The 22,913-nt window shown below is 37.1% G+C and overlaps 1 protein-coding gene across 2 annotated transcripts in view; it reads left to right on the top strand.

The window, feature by feature from the left end:
* The window catches only part of TENM1 (teneurin transmembrane protein 1), a gene marked incomplete at its 3' end in the record, with an annotated part of 242,605 nt that overhangs the window by 78,865 nt on the left and 140,827 nt on the right, over nt 1-22,913 (top strand). For both annotated transcript variants that reach the window (XM_080624671.1, XM_080624670.1), the window contains exon 3: nt 9,948-10,188. In XM_080624671.1, coding sequence (XP_080480797.1) covers nt 9,948-10,188 — 241 coding nt within the window. The remainder of the gene's footprint in view (nt 1-9,947; nt 10,189-22,913) is intronic.

The following is a 22,913-nucleotide window of genomic DNA, read 5'->3' as shown; positions in this document are numbered from 1 at the left end:
CTTGACTTCAGGAAGAGTAATGGATCATATTCCTAAAAAAAAAAAAAAAGGCAAATGTACAAGCACTATCAGTTTTACCAAAAGCCATTCATTTTATTGGTTGGTAGCATGCTTTTGTATAAATTTTTTCTCTCCAGAATTTTTCTCTCCAGAATAGCTAGCAGAAAATTGTAGCAAAAAACAACTCTGCTACCCCATACAGTCCACAGACAAAGAAGAATCACTTTAAAATTAAATCTCAGAGAATACAGAGGAAATTATTTCTACAGAGCCAGTACAGGGATTCAGATTTATAATCAAATGTGGCCCAGTGATTTATGGTGAATTCTGTCTGAACTTTGTAGATCAAGGGATACTTGTTCTGAACAGCCGACTTTGAGCAAGCTGTCTTCCACTTCTCTAGTCCTGTAGAGCAAAGCCACCCAAATAGCCCCAGCACTGCTAGTCCATAAAAACACATGGAATGCTATTTTACTGAGTGAAATGGAGACCTTAATTTCTGTATAATCTGTAAAGATGTTCTTCAGAGTTTTATGAACATAGGAATTAGTCTATATTTCTCATGATGTGCCCTCATTAATCTCATTCTAAAAGTAAAATGGGGGTAGAGACAATTAGTGAATGATCCAGAAGAGCTTCAAGCTTCTCCATCTGTAATGTGGTATTCATTGTAAAGATGGATCTAGTATTTTCAGCTATACCCTCCAAAATAATGTCAGGAGACTTGCTGGATGTCTGGATTTCACATGGTAATCTGGAATGCAGAGTTAGGTGTCCTGAGCAAAGCCTTTACATATCCAGGTGGGAGAGGCTGGAGTGGGATTCATCTTTGGAGCCAGAAAGTTCAGGTATTTCCACCTTGAAGTAAATTTAGAGTAAGATTGCAGTACTGCCAACAGAGTGCTAGCTCTGTCTGAATGCAGGCAGATACGAGATAGGCTTGGGATCTTGCTTCCAGTAATTTCAGGAACATGCATGAACATGCTCGTCAGGGCTTGAGTTTGGATCCTGATGTAACTGGCAGGTTTAACCGTGACTTAGGGTTTATAATCTTTTTGTATTTCTGTAAAGTCCCAGAATATTTTATATTTACAAAATATGAATCCACAGACTGATCTCTTTCATGGCTGGGCTTTAATTTGGACAGGATTCTGTATTTCAGTCAACTGGTAGGACTCATGTTACTGTCCCCAGCCTTGAGAAGGCAAGCAGTGAAATGGAAGAGTCTTCACCTCAGCCATCGCAGTGCAGTGAACTCAAATGCTGCAGGGTTTTAAGTTATTTGGGTCTGTGACAGGGCATGGCCTCAAGCAGTCTTTTTTCCTAAAAATGCTGCAAAGTAACAGGAACACAGATGAAGCAGGTAAGAGGCAGGCAGGGGAGATTATCACCCACTGGGGAGATATTGGTGACGAAGTGGCTTAACATGTCCATATTTGTAATATTTCCACTGAACTACTGGCTAAATACACTGTGTATTTCAGTATGATTTATAGTTGCTAATTCCATTACCCATAGATCCCTTTTAGAAAGCCCTCACAGCTAATGAATTTAATGACACAAAGGCCAAAACGTGAATACATATCACTCTGCCAAAACCATCAATAACTGGGGAGACATTAATTTTTACAGCCATGGCTGCTTGCAACCTATTTTACCAATCATAAACTGCTCCTTAATCAAAATCTGTTCACCTCTAGGGTCATCAAAATTTGCTGCCAGGCTACTTGTAACTGCCTGGCTTTTGTAAACCTGGATGATAGGCTTACTCTGTAAGCTATAATCTCTCCCGCTTTGTTCAGAGTTTTAGAGTAGTGATTGTACTGTCTCCTGTGAGTCACCACTGATAGAAGTTACAACTTGGGATATTGACTGAACCTACCACTTTTAAGTAATGGCAGAAATTATGCATTCTCCTGAAAATATCACCTTTAAGCTGGCTGGGAGCTGTCAGTCTCCACTCCTAACCTTTGAATGCTGTGTGATGTTAGTTGTATCAGCAGCTGCTTGATCTAAACAAACCACTGGAAACCTGATCTCAGGTTGTTTCCTCAGTCTCCGTCAGACCTGGAGTGCTGCCTTTCTTCTCCACCCCCTTTTTCTTTTGCCCTTGACCTTGTGACTCAACCACCAGTAGATCTGTCTTGTATTGGAACAAATTGTAGTGATTTAATAGAAGCCTTGCCTCAACTGGATGGGTATTTGAGAGAATATGGCAGGTGTACTTTCTGCAATGAAGGAGATGAAAGGGAAGGAATAGGATAGTTTCATTTCAAATATGTCATATTAATTGACATTAATGTGAGAATTCCACATAAATTGAATTATGTTTTTCATGTAAATATTATAGATGAAGTGCATTAGTATTTAACAGCTATATGAAGTAATATAAAACAAAGCTATAACTCAGTTCAGCAGAATAAAAGCACCTCAGGAGCTCTAGTTCTTCACTCCTCTCTGACAATGAGGGGACACACGTCAGTGTGTTTATATTCTGAGGTGCTTCTGCATGATAACATTTCAAACTTGCATCTTATCCACAATACACAATATTATAACCTGAAACTCGTTTCTGCAGCACAGAGTGGCATCTTACAGCGCATTGTTTATGTGCAAAATTATTCTACTTCAGCAATCCGGCTCCCAAGTTAAAACACTGAGTAATGGAGTTAATTAAGGAGGAGTAGTGCTGTTGTGGCTCTAATGGTCTACAGATATAAGTGCCTCTAAGTGAGGTGAAGTTTGTCCGTCATTGCACCAGCTGATACAGCTGAAGAAAAAATAGATACTCAAAGCCCAAAGTGTTGGGCTTTGTTTAAATATCTTGACATTTCTGTCATCAGAAAAAGCAAAAATACTCCCCCATGGACACCTGCAAAAAAGAGTGTATCAGTCTTAGTTCAAGAATTGTACACAGTAAAATTGACAAATTAAGTGTGTGGTATAAAGACGACAGATGCCAGAATTTTTTGAATCTTGAAAGGCGGAATATTACTGAATGCATCCTGTTTGCAAAGTGGGAAAGGGAGGCCATGTGATAGTTCCCTACGGATAAATCACTCCCTTTGTTTCGCTAATGAATTCTCACCTCTGTTCTTTTGCCTGAAAAATTCTCCCACATCTTCCTCCAGCTGAGTCAAGAAACAGCTTGTTTGCAGAGACACTTTTGAGACACTTCTGATTTATTTTTCAAAACACTGAGATTTACAGTATTATTTCACTTTTATCATGCCACTAATTCATGTTTTACCAGAAAGAGAGTCCAGCCCATATTATACCACCCTAATGTGCCACAATAACGGCAAATTACTGGCAAATACTTAAGTCCTGCTAATGAAAATTCCTTATGCTGCTCTATGTTGCTAGAGGTTTTAAGGTGTTGATACTTACTATCCTATGTAGGTAATAAAGTCCATGTATACTATTTGAATTGTGAAGATTTTCTAGTAGAGTTTTAAGTAATCCAGCATTTGTTATGATTCTATGATTGTTTGTTAGAAATAGACCAAAAAATGTAAACTAAAATAATGGGAAAATCCCAAGCTCATAGTAGCCTGCTTAAATAAATATGGACTCCAGAAAAAATTCAGGTGACTTTAGCACTGTTTCACAAGAGATTGTATTAAACAGAATTAGAGAAACAAAAAACATTCATGTCATTAAAAGGAGCAGTGTTTTAAAGCATTACCTGATGGTGATGCTCCGATCATTCCTTTTTACTTTGGTGTTCAAAACTGGGTAATTATCTTTTTCTAATGTTTCCTATAATGAGGTCCATTAGGAGGATTTACAAAATATAGTCGCTTAGGTCTTACAGTACAAGTTTTGACTTTTAATGTAAAACTAAGACAGGAAATGCTGCACAGCCATTGTAAAAGTCCTTGCTGTCCTTGTAGCTTATATGCAGAATGGATTTTTTTTCCCACTTAAGAGCATACAGTGCTCAATGAAAGTATTATTTGTGTTTTAGAAACAGTTGAATTGCATCATACTTTATTCTTAAATATGGGTAAATTTGGAAATGCTGAAGGACAAATAAGTTTCTGTTAGCATTACAAAATTATTAGAATTCTTATTTTACTCAATCTCTTTTTGTTAAAATGATCCACAAATTATGAGTTCGAAGCTGTTATCATGTGTGTGGGTGTGTGTGTATAATTGTAAGGGATTCAAGGGAATTGAACATATGTAATACTGAGAACATAAAGGAAATATTTAATGGGATCAATACGAACACATTGGACTGAGTGTTTCAGTATTATAGATTTCTTTGACATTGTTACATTATTATAATGTAAATGCAGCTGTATTTTATGCTCACTGATGCCATTCAAAGTATGTGACATAAGATCTTTTTAATTTTTTTTTTTTTTTTTTTCAAGTAAGTGGTGTGTTTCCAGCGCAGCCTAGATAATGATACATAGGATTCTACTCTTAGAGTGGCAGGATGCTATGGAATTTTATACTTTGCTGTTGGAAGGCACACCTGTACTGACAAATAAGGGGCCCAGAGCCCCTTGATGATCCCCAGTGGTTCCTCCCTCAGTCTATTCTGGGCTACTCCAACCCGCTCAGTAAGTAAAAATTGCTGCCACAGAGGTGTGAGTTAGTTGGCTGTAGTAGGAAGTAGTATGGGTCTCTGGAGCTCTCTAAGTATCTTTTACTTTGGATGTAAACTTTTGAGTCTGTATGACCTTTAACTTACAAACTTTCATTACGTTATAAATTTTATTCTGCATAAAACCGTATGGTTCATAGAATTCTTTAGACACATTTGATATTTTATATTCTGAAAGATTTGCTATGTAGTAAGGCTGAGAAATTTATATTCAGCAAAACAATAATCTAAAGGTAAATTGGTATTAAAGGTGCTTGTTAAATAGTTTTGTATCCTAGTGGTCTGACAAAGTTCTCAAAGCACAGGATGTTGCAAGTAAAATAGGCCACCTAAATGTTAAGCTCCCTCAGAAGGAGCAAATGTAGAATAAATCATTGAAACACAATGTACATTTATAGATATCAGTAGATAAATTTCAAACACTTTTTTTTTTTTTTGCATATTCACCTGTTCTCAGAATATGTGACATCAAAAATAAAAGGAATTCAGAGATAAGCAGCAAATAATTAGGAGCTCAGGAAGGTCAGTGGTGCATACATAGAAAATTATAAATTTAGAATGGAAGGAAAGGGTTTAAAGACTTGTACAGCATCAGTAAGTATATTAACATGTTGCAGAACCAGCACTCTGCAATGGTAACACCAACATCTAATTCTTAGTTTGTCTGCTTAGACAGAAAGCATAAATATCATTGTAAAATTGATAATTTTTATTCTATGACTTTTAGCTTTAGTCTTAAGCATTCGGATTCTCTGTCTTTTCCAGTTCTTCGGTGCCCATTATTCTCCTTCATCTCTGCTTGAGAAAAAATTAGATTGTTTTTAACTGAGTAGTAGCATGCTCACAGAACTTTGAACAAACTACACCAAACTATTTGAACATATGTTGCTATTTTGTTCGCTAAATAATGGATTAATTCGTATTCAGCTGAGACATATCTATTAAAAAAAAAGTCCAAACATACCAGTGAATAATGAATTTAAGAACTGAAAAAATTAACGTATCCCAAAAGCAGGATTAGGTTAAACACAAACCTTTTAAGGTTCATTACTTTTTAATATATTCTCTCTGATATACTTCACTTGGTAACAATACAGGCTATTGTAGTCTTGTCAGTAAATGATAAAACAGTTCAATTACCCCTTCTTTCTATGTGTATCCAAAATTTATAGTGAAGTATACTTGAAAACTGTTAGGAAAATATTTCGGCAAAGGCCTGGCTTGTTTGCAAAACTAATTTTTAATCAGGTGCTAACTAGTTGATAAAGTTGCTTATTTAATTTTTGTCAGTCTTTAAAGCAATTTGGCTACATGTTCATGATTACAAAGGCATTTTAGCCTCTTAAAATGAGTTTGCATTAATGTTGCTCATGTCCGTTGGTTGGTGTCTCCATTAGCTTTTGAGCAGAATGTCAGCACTAGTCGTACACGGCAGAGTAAGGGAAGTGTCCAAGTTAAGTAACTTTCCACTTTGGAAGAGCAGATGCCTGGTAAAATGCAAGATCTGAATTATTGTATGTCCTGAAGGAAAAAGCAGTAGCAGTAGAACTCAGCAGCTGAAGGGTAGCTGTTGAGGTCTGCGCTCCATAACAGTAGGATACCAAGCTCCATTATACAATGCCATGGAGCAAGGTGTGTTCAATATTGGACAAGGGCCATCCAAAAGAATGAGTCAGAACCAAAGAAGAAGGAACATTCAGGACAGGAGCAGAATTCCTGCCTTCAAACTTCAAAGAAAGTGAGCAGAAATCCATTTCAGAATTACAGGGAAATTTTTTCTTGTTTGTAGCTGGCATCAGTGCCGTAGTTTCTCTTTTGGACTTAGTGCGTGGAGTTTGGGAATTGTCTCAAAATAGAAATGCTAAGCAAATTAACTTTAGTATTGAAGAATGAAAGCAAAAAAGGGGGGAAAGAAGTTTAATGGAGTTTATGGAGTGGGTAGGGGAGTATGAGTTAAACAATGCAGATCCAATATACAACAAAGCAGCAGAATGTTGTATAGATCCTCTCAGGAAACACCACAGTTCTAGATGTGCTCTGTGGAAATGAAAGAACTATTTAAGCTAGTAAATTCTCAGGGGAAAGAATTTAGAAATTTTCTAAACAGCCTCTTCTTATTTGTAAGAGAGCTAAATGCAAGGACAGATGAGAAGGCCAATAGTGAAAACCAGGAGCATCTCTTCCGGCTTGGACACTCCTTGGCTGAAAATCTGGTTTGAAACAAATTATTGAAAATGTAATGTTTAAGCTGAAGTCATGTTTTATAGTTCTATTTTTAGATGGATGGAAACTTTTACTATGTCAATGAACCCATTGAAAACAAGTAACACTGTACTTGCATAACCTACACAGACTTCTTGGTGTAAAAAAAAGTTTTAAATCTGATTCTTAGCACCCATTAAAAATTAAACCAAGAGTCGTCATGGAAAGAATTATACTGAACAATAGCAACGGGATAAAACTTCATAGCTAATTCCTGTGTCACTCCTATACACTTTGTTGATGATTTTTGGGGATGGAACTAGATATCTTTTAAGTTCACTTCCATTTTATGGATTTTAAAACCATTTTATGATTTTGGAAACTTACTGGCTTTAGACATATTATCTTGTCACTTTTTAAGTATTTAAATGATGTTGCATTAAGTTATTTTACAGACTCTACTGTTTATTCAGAGTCCTAAAGAATCGCATGTGCATATTTAGTTATGATGCTGCTTTATATCCCAAGCAGCATTTTTTGTGGTATAAAAATAAAGTTAATGAGATGTAGACTTAGTTTCAAGCAAAACGAAAATAACTTTGCCGAATTAGAAAGTCTGTAAAAACTAATTGGAAACTCAGGCTGATTCTCAGCATAATGAATTTGCAGTGCTTCACTGAAGTGAAGGTCTGATGCAGAAGACTTGGCTTTAAATTGCCAAAATACTTCAGAACCTGATGTGAGGTTTCCTGCTATGCCAGTAGCTGACGGAGGGGTGACAAGTGTGATAATTAAAAAGGAATCCCCCAGGAAATCTGATGTGTTAATGTATTGTGATGAATTGCACTGGGAGATACAAGGTACCTCACCATCCAGAAATACTTTGTGGTTCACAAAGCAGAACCAGTCTGTTGCTTTGAACAAACTAAACTATTTGTGAGATAATTGTGTGCTATTGATGGGATAGGGACAGTACAGATAAAAGAGGAGGAAGGGAACTAAAAGATGCTTTGCCATATAGATTATACAGAGTTTTCCCATTTACCTAGAGAAGCAGTCACCTTGTCTGCTCAGCATTTACTGCATAGCTTTTGATGTACCTTGCAGAGTCTAACTGTTTGTCCTGGCAGAGATCAGCAATTTTCTAACAGGACAGTGGCACAACCATTAAAATGGCTTGTTGTGCAAATTGTAGGTTGTTATAATTCTGCAAATTTTCTGTAGAGTGCACTTAAGATTGATACCAGTAAGTAAGGGAATGTCATTGATCACATGCTTGAGGATGCTGGACATCAAGTATTATGTTCAAAATTTGGGTAGCTTTCAAATCTAAAATAGCAGGATACAGGATTTAGTGAGATTAATTACTATATGAAAGTGCCTTAGCAGATTATTTCAGACCTCTGGACTGTTGACTCCAGTGATTTAATTTACTGAGGTTTCCAGTTTTCTAATATGCTTAGAAATGCTTTTCTGGTATATGCAAACTAATATTACAGCGTAAACCTTAATGCAACTGTACGAATGCTGCCTTGATAAAAGATCAATGAAATTAAAAGGATTAAGCCTGGGCCAAATCCGTGACAGCTTTGCTTACCACAGCATAGGAAAGCTTATGTGGAGCACTAAACAACCTTGTTTCTCCAGTTGGGGTAAATTGGGACTGTCACGCAGAAAAAGGTGCTTTTTTTCCACCAGCCATTCTGAGAAGCGAAGGGGCATGCTTTCATCTTTCACCTTGAAGACACATCATGTCATAATTTAAAGAAAGCATGTGTTGTAAATGGATGGCAACAACAGTTCCATGCAGGGAATTTTTGCAGGTTCATCAGAGCTCTACTACTGCTGGTTTTGTGCAGATTTAACTGGACGTCTGCTAAGGTAAAAGGGAGGGTGAGGGTGAGTATAGAAATGGGACAAAGCTGTGTTAGACCCTGAGGCAAATTAGCTGGAAGAGTTTCAGGTTAATAGCTTCACAGTTCACCCAGTCTGGCAGTGATTTTTATCAGCATCTCCTTTGCAAAGTATTTGTTATTGTTTCTTTAAAATGCATTTGTTTGCCTCAGTTCTCCATAGCCGCATCTCTTGATGTGTTGAGAGGCTTTGAAGAGTCTTGTGGGAGGTAGGGAAAACAAGATTTTATTGTCCCTTCCAGGTGCCATTGCACCATATTTGTATCTTTGTTGTCTTCTGAGGAGGATTCAAGCTCAGGGGCAAACCTGGGCCACCTGAGAGCTGCATGGCAGTGTTAGCACAGGGCAGCGCCTATGCTATTACACCAGCCGCCTGGGGTGCTTGAGGGCAGCACTGAGGGTCCCATAGAGCAGCGGCAGCACAGCGAGCTCATGGAGTACAACTTTGGGTGCCCACTATGTGCATCTTTCACTCCATCTCATTCACAGCCCTGTCCTATAGCTGTGAGCTCCTTGTTGGCTCATCTGCCTTTAGATGCCGTAAAACCTTTTCTCTGGATATCCAGATCATTACTGCTTCAAATAATCTTTAAGAGGGCCTTTTCTCAGGTCTCAGTTAACAAATGCGGTAACAGACTCACAGAAATGTGTAAACCTTGTTTTATGAAAGATGTTTGTTAGGTGGTAGGAATTATTCAATTATTTTCTCCCTTGATTTGAAGTGCATGACTTATTCTTAACACTGTGTCTGTTTCCGTCACAGATGTTCTTAAATTAGAAGTATACCTCATGAAATCAGTTGGCATCTGTGCTGTACTTCAGTGTCAGCTTGATTTATTTGCTCTTTACCCTCATCCCACAAAATGCTATGACAAATCAAAGTTATGTCTTTTTTTAGTTAATTGTCTTTGGTGGGGTTCAGTTTTGGTTTTTTGTTTTGGGTTTTTTTATTTTGTTTGGTTTGGGTTTTTTTGTTTTGTTGAACTACACTGCTGGAGGGTGTGTGTCTGTATCTGATATTCTCCTTTTCAGTAGACTGTTATATTTTAAATTACTTCACATGTTGCAACAGCGTTTGACAGGCAGCTGGGTTAACACCACCATAAAACACCCTGCTTTAATCCCAATAACTAGTACATCATGCTCGTGCTGTCTTGATCTTTCTAAAATAGTAACCCTCTGTGGGTTTCTCTGCCTTCTCCTTGTTGTTTCAGATATGCCAGGTAGTCCACATAACCAGTTCACCTTCAGACCCCTCCCGCCACCGCCTCCACCACCCCATGCATGCACTTGTGCCAGAAAACCACCTCCAACGGCTGACTCTCTCCAGAGAAGATCAATGACCACCCGCAGCCAACCCAGTCCTGCTGCCCCAACTCCCCCCACCAGCACCCAAGATTCCGTGCATCTCCATAACAGCTGGGTCTTAAACAGCAACATCCCATTGGAAACCAGGTATGGACCGAGTGTTGTACACATTATATCCCAAATGTCAAAAAAGATAAACAACAAAACCAAAACATGGGGAGGAGGCCTGATGTTGACATGAGATGGTGATAGGGAATTATAAGTTTGTCATTCAGGACATGCCAATGCATTTTGATGTGTGGCCAGGTCATGTGGCAATATGAGGTCTTATTTAATTCATTCGATTAGATCATTAATACTCATAAAAAGCACATACTTTGCAAAGTTTTGAAAGACATTGATTTCCTTAAGGTGTGTAGCTTACATTAGTGTTTTAGAGTTGTGTGCAGTCAGGATTTGTGCTTATCTACTTGTCTCGCCCTCCCGCATTCTCCCAGGGGCATTTCGTAATCAGCAAATAGAAGTTTTATTTAATTACTGCACTCTGCCCCTCTGGAGTCAGTCAGTGTCAGGCTGTAGCTTTCCTGTGCATAAGAAAATACAGGAAATAATACTAAAATAATATTTTTCTCAGAGCAAATTTAAACACTTGATTGCATATGTACACAAAGAATGTAATTTGATAATTGTTTGGTAGTGGAGAACTTATATGGGCCCAAGACAGGTATTGAGCATGGAGGGCCTTAACTCTGGGAGCTGGGAAAGGGAAGGTTCAACTTCAGGATCATCCACAATTTACACAAATAATCTACTCTGAAAAATAACTGAAAGCAAATGCATGTATTCAGTGAACCTGTGTTTCACTACCCAAAGTTCTGCCAGAGGTAAATTTGCAATTTCCTCTGACCTTTTGGCTATAATCTTTTTTTGTTCTCGATAAGTATTAGCTAATTTGATGGCTTTCAGCTACAGCTGTGTTTGCTGACTTGATGCTTGAAACAAACCTTTGATTTTCTACAACCTTCGTCCTCTTCCCTGTGAACAGAGCACCGAGAAGCTGGTGTTTCCTGTGGGGTTTGGCATTTTAAAACATGTAAATGCAAAGTGCCTGACTCTCTGTGTAAATTGTGTTTGGTGAAACAGGTGAATATCTGACATCTAAATAATCTGATCCAGAGAATACAAGGTATTATGCAGGGAAATGTTTTCTTCTTGATATACATATGACCAAGGACAAATTATAACAGTACTGAAACCTAAATGCTGTTCTCTTATAAGATTTTATTCTATTGCAAAACTTGATTTTGCTATACATCGTTAAACACTTAACTGCTGCTAGTGTCAAGTGTCAAGTTTGTCACCTAACGAACACCTAACAAGTGTCAAATTAAGGTTCTTTTCTCTGAAAGGCTCTTAAGTAAAGATTGAAGAATAAGCTGATTCATTCTGAAATGAAACTTTCCTTATTTGTCTTAAGGGCAAATCACAAAAAGAATGAAGAAGGATGGAAACTTTTCTCCAGAAGTGAACATGAAATTTTTAGTTCATCTAGGCCTTCTAGAGCTAGATGCTTCTGTTAACACAATCCTTATAAAGATAAATCACTGTCATTTCTGACTTAACAAGCTTATATATATATATATACCTTCTGCTGCACCTAAGGCTGATCCCTCGGCATTCTGTTCCCATTAAGTACCTTTTGGTTCTCTTCAGTTAACAGTTAGGTAGATCTTGTTTAGCCTTTCTGCATCCCTCTTCACTGTATTCTCATCAGACCTTGTTGGGAAAAATACTTTGCAATATTAAGTCTCTTTTGTGTACAGTTTAGTTTTCCTGGTTTCTTACTATTTTTGCAAATTTGAAATGTCTCATAAAGGACAAATATGTAGATATATAGTTACATATATAATTGTATAATTGGACACTGACAAAAGACACTGTGCAGTGGATTAGGAATTTGGACTGGAAAGCATACTCCAGATTAGTGATTCACAAAGTCTGGGAATTTTCCATATTCCTGCCCTTCAGCGGTTGTTTCAGCTGATCTCATGCACCCTCTGGTAGCTAGCTGCAGCCTCTCATGAAGCTGGCTGAAAGGCTGTATAATCTGAAAGTAGAATCTGTGAAGCTGTTTGCCAAGATGTATCTGCAGTTTATGTGCAGACAAGTGATGTAGCAGGGAAACATTGTAATGAAAGACATTTGTGATTACCACTTCCCAGAAGCCTATAGTACACAGCAGCCTTAGCAAAAAAGAACGGCTTGCAACTTGGTTTTTCTTCCTTTAACAGGGAGTGATTCATCTAGAATTGAACAAATACTTTGGCCTGATATCTGGACTCTCTTGCTTTCCTTCTCCATTAATGTTTAGCTGCCCATTAAAAATAATCCTACGAAATAAAGGGAAACATGTCAATGGCAGCTGTGGTTTTGTGCTAAATCTTTAATAGTACCAAATCTACCTAATATGTACATACCTAATATATCTAAGCGGATTTTTTTTTTTTTTTTTTAATTTGGAACATTTGCAATCAAAAAGAAGACTTAGAGAGTAATGTATCCCCTACTGTAACAACTAGGCACAAATCAGAATGCACATGGTCAGCTTTTCTTCCAACTGTATCTTCCGTTAATCCATGAACAGCACATGTGTTTGCATGGTTTATCTGCAGCCATGTAATATTAGAGAGTTTTCAGACAGGAAAAGATTTCCTACAGCTAATAGCATGACTGTAAATCCTGTTCACTCTGGACAGTCAGAAGCGAAGCAACTTTATGAGTCTGCTCATAATGATAATGTGTCATCTTTATGTAAAAGAAAATTCTGTAGTTCTGAAAATGTTTGCAGTACTCTGATTAAACATGTATTCTTACGTAATTAGAATTTGAAATTCTAGATGAGCCTCCAAAGGGCTGCAGTAAAAGGCATAGACTGAGGTATGTGTTCTGAGAGGTTTTTTTTGTGGAGTAAAACTTCATTATATGCCTATAGAAAAGGGCAAATCAGAAATTCTGTTTTGTGCTTCATCTGGAGGTGTTATATGCAAGAACTTATTCACAGCAGTTTTGTCAGGAACCAGCTTACCAGCCCACCTGTTTAATGGGGAGACTGACCTGGAAAGGGGAAATGACTTGTTCAAGTTCACCCAGGCTTTTGGCAAAGCCAGAAATAGTTTAAATATATGTCATTGCCAAGGCCAGTTCTTTAACTCTGGCAGTTATTCTGAGCAACCCAAATGAAAATTAGAATCAGACACACCTTTGAAACTTCAGAGGACATGTCATAGAATAGCTGTTGATGAAGAAATTGGAGAAGAGCTGTACCTGTAGGAGGTGTAACCAACTGTGCTGCAGCCTTCAGCGCTGTAATGTGCATGTAAATGCAAATGCAGACTATCTGTATCCGTGCATGCACAGTTTTGAAAAAAAAATATTCATTATTAAAATGACTTATGAACATGCAGTAATTTCATTGTCACCCAGAAAAATAATTTGTAAGTATTGCCAGAAAAAGACTGCAAGGATATCTCTCTCACCACATAAAAACGCAGAAACATTGATTCTCTTTTTTAAGATAATGTTATTTGGCTCTTACATAAATTGATTTTTTCCTTCTCCCCCAGAATAAAGTACTTGCAACCTATTGCCTATTCCCTTCTTTTCCACTAAAATAATTGTTTTTCAGGTTTCGTAGATACTTTGCTCTGATGTTTCAAATCTTATGAATTACACTGTAATACATTGTCATTATCTCTGACAGCCGCATCTGAACATAGCTTACTACTTTTTATGGAGTATGTATTAAATCGTAACAATTCAAAGGAGTGCTTTTCATTTTCTCCATGCCAACTTAGTATTTGTTTCCATAGCCTACTTTTTTATATTTCATTGGGGTTTTCATTGTTTGTTTGGGTTGTTTTTCCTGGTGTCTGCTACTTATTTTGCTACTTAAGTCAGAATCCCAAATAAGAAGGCAAAACTAGACGTTAAATAAGGATTTTTACCTGACATGATTTCTGATCCTCCCCACAGTCTTATTATAGTTCCCTCATGGATAAACCACTGGACATGCTTATTTTTAGTGACGCTTTACATTCAGATTACTCAAGCATTAGAATTTGTTAAGTTTTCTGTGTAAATATAAAAGCTTACCTGATTTTGATTGTGTTTCGAAGTGTGGTTTTGAGGTTTGGGTTTGGTTTTATTTTCTGTCCTGTTCTGTGCTTCAGTATTTTACATATTTGCTTGTTCCTTCCTTCTTAAAATCTCTTTTTTTCCTAGTTCCTCTAACCCGTTTAGCAGTGTTGGCAGTAAGGTTAATGCTGTGCTGAATGGACTGAAATCTCCCTTCACTGCGCTGGCAATGAGCCAAGTACTGTGGAAGAAGACAGCTTAATTTAAGCAATCTTATCACCATGGTAATAGCTTCTCTAAGGGGACAGTGACGTACCAGACCATGAACCTGAGATTCAATTATCATTAATTTATATAAAACTTTGAAAGACTGTAATAATAAGAAATGTATTTGGGGTTCAAGGCAGTTATGATTTTTAGTTACTATTCAGCAATATTTCACAGCCCTGAAGTTTGATTATGCTCCAAACACTTAAAACTTTGAGAGTTGCGGAGTTCAAGAAGGTTATTCAGATCATCATAGAATCCTAGAAGGGTTTGGGTTGGAAGGGACCTTAAAAATCGTCTAGATCTAACTCCCCTGCCACAGGCAGGGACACCTTCCACTAGAGCAGGTTGCTCCAAGCCCCGTCCAACCTGATCTTGAACACTGCCAGCAATGGGGCAGCCACAGCTTCTCTGGGCACCCTGTGCCAGTGCCTCAGCACCCTCACAGGAAAGAACTTCTTCCTAATATCTCATCTAAATCTACCCTCTTGCAGTTTAAAGCTGTTCCTCCTTGTCCTGTCTCTACAGCCCCTTGTAAAAATTCCCTTTCCATATTTCTTGTCGGCCCCTTTAGGCACTGGAAGCTGCTCTAAGGTCTGCCTGAGCCTTCTCTTCTCGAGGCTGAACAATTCTAATTGATGGGCTATCCATATAGATTCCATCATATAGATGGAATCATTCCTTTTGTATTATTATTTAAGGTGTATATTTAAGACAATCTAGATATCTGTTTTCCTAAAAATATCATCTTGTTTATAATTCTGTTTTATTATAGGGGAGATCTTGACAACTATCACTTAGCAAGAGATTTTTTTTCTGTGCTAGGGTTTTCCCTTGTTTGTTTTTAATCAAACTTATAATTATTTGTGCTTTCAAAAAGTATACTGATAGCCTTTCAAATCACAGAAACCTGTACATACTTTCTGTTTAAGGTGGAGTAGTGCTAAAAGCAGACATAATGCAGAAATGCATGTCTAAATACACACTTACACGGTTCTGTGTGAGCTCTTGGAAGGTTTATCTTTTCTCCTTGGTCTCTTCATTTGTTCATCTTGTGAATCTTGCCCCCGCTGCAGAGACACAGAAAGCACTTTTGTGTCTTCATTTTTCCCAGTTCAAGGTTTCCATAGCAAACAGAACAGCTTTTACAGCTCCTGAGGCACACAGGTGTTAATGATCATAAGCCACCAAGCAGGGAGACAATTACTGTTTGAGCAATGCAATTCATTAGGAACTTGTTTGCAAAAGGAGCCTACTCCTGAGTTAAATGACAGGGCTTGTGGTTATTCAAAGAATAAATGCAGGGGAGGGGTTCATTTTTGATCTTTCCTTCAAATCATATTGCTCAGTATTGGCTGTTATGACATTTCACTCGTATTTTGTTATTTTCTGCCTAATTAAACAATAAATCTAACCTATACAGAGGCTGACCATATTAAAAACAGATACATGGCAAGGGTTTTAAACTCAATCTGAGTCCCATGTGTTTTCACTGTGCAGCAGAAAAGATCTAAAAATATTTAAGACTTCTGAATTGTAGAAGATAAATTGAAAACTGTAAATACGACCATGAACCTAAAATAAAAGCTGTAAATATGACCCTAAATTTAATAATGCAAGAATGAAAGCATCTTTTATGAAAATAAAAATACAAATGTTTGTCAGCTGCAATGAAGTACAATTTTCATGTCAGCAGCAATGGCTCTTGAGGGTCCTTCTTCTGAATAATTTGAAACGCAGTCACCAAGGACAAAAAGGCAATTTAAATTGTTCATATACTCCACTGTATTTTTGTCTGGGAGAAGCTCTGGCGTGGGCTTCCCTGGAACAGCGGGATAGTATTTGTATATGTAAGGGGGTTTTTATGCTGTCTTAACATAGTAACTTGGACAGTCACACTGAAGATACTCTTCACTCACTGTTTTGAATAGGATAGTGTATAAAGTTAAAACTAAGACATATTGTTATTTTGTGTTCACCATTGAGCAAACAGCCTGTTAGCTTTTCATTTACAAAACCAGAAACAGACTGAATATAAATGTTTAAAAGGAAAGATAATTACACGTTAATACAAAGAATCTTGGCTGGTTTGGAAAACGGGCTGTGAGAAAGGGTCAGAGATATGCAAAAGATTCTATCTTCTAATTTCTAAGAAAATCACATACATATATGTAATGTTATTGCCTAGAAATGTGTGTCTGTCCTCTGAATAACTACTTCTAGGAAATCTGTTTTGGAAGATCAGATAGTGTTCACGTAGTTAATGTTATACACCTCCTGTCAAGTGAAATTTGTGTTATTTATCACAATAGCTATACAGTTTGGCTTTAGACCATATGCATGTGAGTGTAGGTATTTAGAAGTAGTCTCAAATGCTAGTAATAAAAGTCAGATTGGATATGGATAAATACTCCCAGGAGGAAATTCATGGCAAAGGGATCTGGGGGGCAACTACTTCTACTTCAGTTAATTTCATTCCTTTCTTTATTTTAAGTCATACTTCTAACCACAGAATCTAAACAGCAAAATTATAAAATTGGTATTTTTATCCTCAATTCATGGTTTTGAAGTACTTTGCAAATATATTTTCTACATTTTATATATAACTTTAAAAAATATTATTGCAAGTGCTGCTATTCTCATTTTCCACATCAGATGTTTAAAATTTATTGAAAAATATTAGAGCAAACCACGAGCTTATTCCTTCCTCACCCCATGAATCTCCATGTGCATTAATCAGCTTTACTCAGTTGTTGTTTGGGTCGTAGTGCTAAGGGAAAGTTCTAAGCCACAGAAAAGCACTTTCAAAAATACTGGATTAATGTAGCAATGTCACTATGTATCATCATAGTAAAGTCTACACTGATCTATGGGTGAGTAATTATGTCCCCTGTATGGTATTTTTTGGTTTATCTTTTTGCTTTTTCACTAAATTGTCTATGCAACCGAAAGACAGCTATATTTTTGACACTGTTCCATTTAGAAGCTGTTCTTGATTGATTTTGGCACTGTCCTATATTTATATAATTATTGCCCCAGATTATATACATTGCCACAGATCTGCTAGGGACTTGAAAGCTTAGTCACCTGATTGTCCGGCTTAGCTTGCCTACAGCAGCAATAGACAAGTGAGTCAGCACCATGTCACTTGTTATGTAGTGAAGTGAAAAGGATGGGATACAGATTCTTTTTATATCCTTTCACGTCCAGTGTCAAGGGACAAAGTTTTCAAACACTATGTAAAGAAAGCTTGAGTGAATAAAGGAAGCAATTCTATGTAAATGATTCAAAAGGCAAGTCCATCTTAAAGAAGAAATTTGACCAAAGCAGTTCTATTCCCAGAGGCAAATCCCTAGGGAGTTTCAAATATATTTCAATTATACGTGTAAAAATAGAACGATAAAATAAATTAGATAAATAGTTTTCATGGCTATTTCCCTCTACTTTCACCCATGAACATTCTTGTTCCTACAGTTATTGTACACAAAAAGGTAACCCATGGCAGATAAAATTATAAGACAGATTCTATCTATAATTATGTCATGTCTTCTATTCACATACAATTTGGTTTTCAAGGTGAGGGTATAGTGCATAGATCTTTGTTGTCAAGTCGGTGTCTTGGTTTTTATACCGCATATTTCCTTAGAATAGTTTGCTGAGTACCACGTGAGATTTATAGAGAGGCCCATTTTCTGTTAATTATCTAAGGTTAAAAGTTTCCTTTCTTTTTTTTTTTTTTTTTTTCTTTTATTTTTTCTTTTTTCGATTACAAAATAGGATGAATAGAAAATCAGGAACAAGCAAATTTCTGATTCTTCCCACTGTCACAGGAAATTTAGTGACCAAAAAGAGTCAGGTAACAATGGGCTCGTGGTTGATGTATGCCAAGGTAGATGGGAAACTGTATCACTTCCAAATCCCTTTTGGCTACTGTCTTTATATACTTTCTGATTATACCCAAAATCCTTCTTTATTTCAGCTGCTATGCCTCTTAAAAATTACCTTTGTACTTCTATTGACATCTTAGAGAATTATTTCAATTACCTTCTTAAACACTGGTATAGATAAACAATTATATATATTACATGCAGTTATAGAATTTAGTAGAAATTGAAAATAAATAAATGATCAAACTGAAGACTTCTTAGTTTTCTTGTCACACAGCTATGTAACAGTTTGTAACCATTTCTTGAATGTGAAATTCAAGTACAAAAAAAAAAGTACAAAAAACAAGTACAAATGTCTTCCTACTTTTCTAGGAGAAATGCAGACTTAGGTTTTGGCCAAGGTATTGCAAGATTCATGTTTCTACTAATTCACCCCATGGTTCACTTTCAAATCTGCTTTTGTTCTTCATTTTTAACTCTTACAAACCTCTAGCTTAATGGAAATTGAAGACAAACATGTTACAGGTACGAATGAAAGTGGACTTCAAGGTCTACATATGGAAGAAATGAACTCCTGTTCTCTTACCTTCTCCTAGCTGAGAATTCATCATTTTTGTATGAACTGCAGTCTTGGAGTTACATGCCATTTCTCTTGAGGCTGAGCAGGAGCACTTAGAGGAGCCACATGAAACCCCTTCTTTTCAGAAAGCAAAGCTAGTTCTGTGATCAGCAGGACTAAGAGGTCTAATTCCATGACTTCTGTCACCTAAACCCCCCAATAACTCCCTTTCCTCACTCCTTATCTCTTTACTGGGCATGCCAGTATAGAAGGTTTAGACCCAGATACTGGGTTTAGACCCAGTGTGTATTCAGCTTCAGAGCTGCTGTAAGCCATGCTGGGTGAGTAGCTAGAGGGGCTTAGAGAGGACAAAGAGCTGAGTTTAGAAATGGGAGTTCACTGGGGCTTTTGCTGATTTTGTTGGTTTTTTGGGGGGTTGATGGTTTTGATTGCTCCCCACCCCACTCCCACCCCTGATTTTTATGAGCCTGGTAGGATCTTTTTCTTCCAGTTGACTTGAATTGAGAGGATTCAACGTTTTTGGAAGTTTTGTATTTGTAAAGATGAACAAACAGGTAAATAGTCAAACATACATTGTGGTTATCTTAAAGTGGGAATGTTTTCCAGCTGCCTCTTTTATCTGGAAATTATTACTGAGCCTTTAATATTGATTTATGTATTGAAATTATCAGTGGAACAATATTAAATGACTTTTATTTCACAAACAAATGCCTTACAGATTATGTCCTGTATTTCTTACTTTAAGAGAAGATTATCATCTTCTTTATGGATGTTTTTAATGGTTTTGTGAACATTTAGAATTTCCCCACTTGGAACAAGTTGCCTTATCAATCATCCTTATACGTTCTCTGATTTTTCTTGTGTTCCCAACTTACAAAGAAAAAAGCTTCAGCTTTTCTCCTGGATGGAATGAATGTTAAAGCACACAGAGGCTGCAGTCACATCTAAACTTTTGAACTGCAATTTTTATTATTTTGCTCTTTAGAGAGCGTGCCTCATTTTATAGAATTGATAGCAACAGTTTAGCATGTCCTAATGTCCTTTGGGAACAGTGCTGTGCTCAAACAGATGAGGAGTCGTCTGAGTTTATGAGAAAATAGTCACAGTCTAGCTGTGGAAATCTGTCTTTGTGCCACCAGTGTTTTTCACATTCTGTAGAACTGTCTCTGGGTACTCAGTGTACTGTCTCCAAAATGGAAAGCATAAACAATTGTGATTTCTAACATTTTCTCAGTGTTATTTCACTGGTAGCTCAGTTTCAGTGTAGCATTGTCTCACAATCTTTTTTATTAGAAGTTTAAACTATGTAAATTCTCCTCTGTGTGTCATCTATCTGGAAGGGTGTGGGCTTGATCCATGTTCTGTGCACTCTTCAGCTAACGAAGAAATCCCTCTGCACACCAACATTTCACCATCATTCTAGGAAGTCACATTTCTAAATCCCCATGCAAGAGAATAAAATTTTTCCTGGCTATTGATTGCAAGGCTGTTAGAGCCTTAACGATAACTTCCAGTTCAGCATTTCCTTCTGTTTACCTCTGGTATCTTTGAGCTATGCACCATAAAGAACAATCAATACTGCCAATACCAGACCATTTTGATATAATTTCCTAAAAAATTTAAATGAGAAATTATCAAATAAGGAGGGTTTTGTCATTATATCTTGAAATGTAAAGCAAGTAAAGAATTATTAACTGTTAACATATATTATTTGTGTGTGTATATGCGTATGTTTACATGTATACATACTTCATGTATGTACATGTTTATATATAATAACACATTTATTGTTTTATATGGTGATTTTGCTGCCTTGAATATTAGTAGGAATTTTGTGGTGATGTTCTTTCCTACCAAAAGTCTTATTGACTGTGTATTGTAATAACTGCTGACTGAAAAGTAAGGCTTCATGTACTTGCAAAAGCCTTCAGGTTTGACAGCAAAGCATTGATGCCAAAATAACCAAATGTATTCTCATGGCCTGATATGAAGGAAGCAGATTTATATAGTCCTGTTGATAGTTACATTACTTCATTTGAATTTATTATTTTACTGCATTTGAGTTTAGAATTTTTGAACTAAAATAGTTACAGGAGACATTACCATGTTCAGAGAGTTGCCGTCTATATAATGTGTATATCTGTAACTGTGAAAGTAGACAGAAAACTAGCATGTGTTGTCTAATATATTGCCAGCATGCCATAGTCAGATTCAGTTGTCCTTTTTTTGTTTGAATGCTGTTTACTTGGGTAATAAGTATGAAGCAGGAATAACTAGTACTCAACATAAGCAACACAAAAATTTCATTCTTGTGGTTTGTCAAAAGACTTCAGATATGCAGGCACTGTAATCTGTAATGCAAGCTAAGCAGTATTCTCATTTACCTTCTTTTTCATGTAACTGCCTGGCTAAAAGGCACTTTAAAAGATAAAACTGCTCTGTAATACCTTTTTATTTTTTATAATCTGGCATTTTGAGAACTCTAACCTTTCTTTTAAAATCTTATAATGGAAATACATAATATCATACTCATTACACCATTTTAGCAATTACCTTTTCAGGAACATGTATTTACAATATTCTTAAAGTCAAATGTCGCAGTATTATCATGTTTCATACTCTTGAGTGTTTGATCCCATGTACATCCCGCTGTGAATCCATCAAAGAAATTCTACCAGCATGGATTGATTGATCCACATACGTCTTAAAAGTCTGTCTTGTTCCTTTCTGATGGTGTAAAGGCACATTTGTCATTGGGAAAATGGACCATGTCAACACTGGCCAGTTGACTTCAGTTGTGAAGTGTGTCTGTGGCTTCTGGCTTGCAGCCATCGTAGTGCCATTGAATTTTAAACTGAAGATCCTCCTTCAGTTTGGCAGAAACAACCGGGGCAACCTGCGCCCCCAGCACAAGTGCTTGCCTGGGCTCAGCAGAGCACTTGCACAGCTCTTAGCTGATGGAAGAACAGAAAGCCCATGTCAGCAACAGTCACAGATGCTCTTACCCAACTGTGGCCAAGGCAGTCCTTGTTCTTGCAAGCTGTGTGGAATCAGTACCCCTTTACTTGCCTTCATGCCTTATGGCTTGAGACAGAGGATGCTTTTCTTTGGATGTGTGCTGTGACATGAGATTTAGATGTGCAGCTGTCAGAAAAGAGTGAAGAAGCTTGCTCACTTTCTTAAAGGAAAGAAAGACAAAACACAAAGAAAGTTGGTGTTCCCAAAAGAATATGTGGTTGGTATGGTCAGCCTTGAATGTGTCCTTTTTTGCCACAATTTCTGAGCACATAGTACAGTAAGCTATTGTTTAAAATTAAATATCCTTTCCCAAATTCTCTTGCAGACCACTTGCCAGTCCTGAAACCCATCCATCTTCATATAGACCACCACTCTATATTTCTGCACCAGAGCCTGTTCTGCAAGGCACATTTCTGTACCTTACTTTTCGTGATAATGTAGGTCTTTGTTGTTTTTTCTTGAAGACAATCAATTCTCCAAAATACGTTGAAATAGGTCTCCAAATGAATTCTTTCTGATATGTTTGAGAATCACCACAGTAGGCAAAAGCATTTGAAGAAAAACTGCTGTCAAAATAGCTCAATTAAGAATATTAAAGAAATTGTACTCACCTATATAGTAACTATGGTCCTTCAAAAGGAATTATCCCTGTTGGTTTTCCTCTAAGCAGTCACCTTTGTCTTTTTTTTACCCTTTTTTTTTAAATTTATTTTCTTTCTTGTTATTTCCTATATTCTGGAGAGAATCCACAGTAAAAGTAAATACTCAGAGTGGTAGTGGATTCTGCACTGTTTTGTATTCTTGGTGACATAAATCTTGCGTGATTGCGGAAGGAGTGGGTACTGCTGGCAACAATTCCCATCTCTCAGGCACACCTGTGTAACAAGGCACACAGGGCTGCTCGTCTTGGAGGACCCCCAGGTACTGTGCAGAGAAATAACCTTTCCTGAGCACCTCTCTGAAGCACTGGGAGAATAGTTTAGAAT

Source organism: Psittacula echo (genome assembly GCF_963264785.1).
Source record: "Psittacula echo genome assembly, chromosome: 8".
NCBI classification, from domain to species: Eukaryota; Metazoa; Chordata; class Aves; order Psittaciformes; family Psittacidae; genus Psittacula; species Psittacula echo.
The sequence above is the reverse complement of the archived record's forward strand: the minus strand, read 5'-3'. Positions and strand labels throughout refer to the sequence as shown.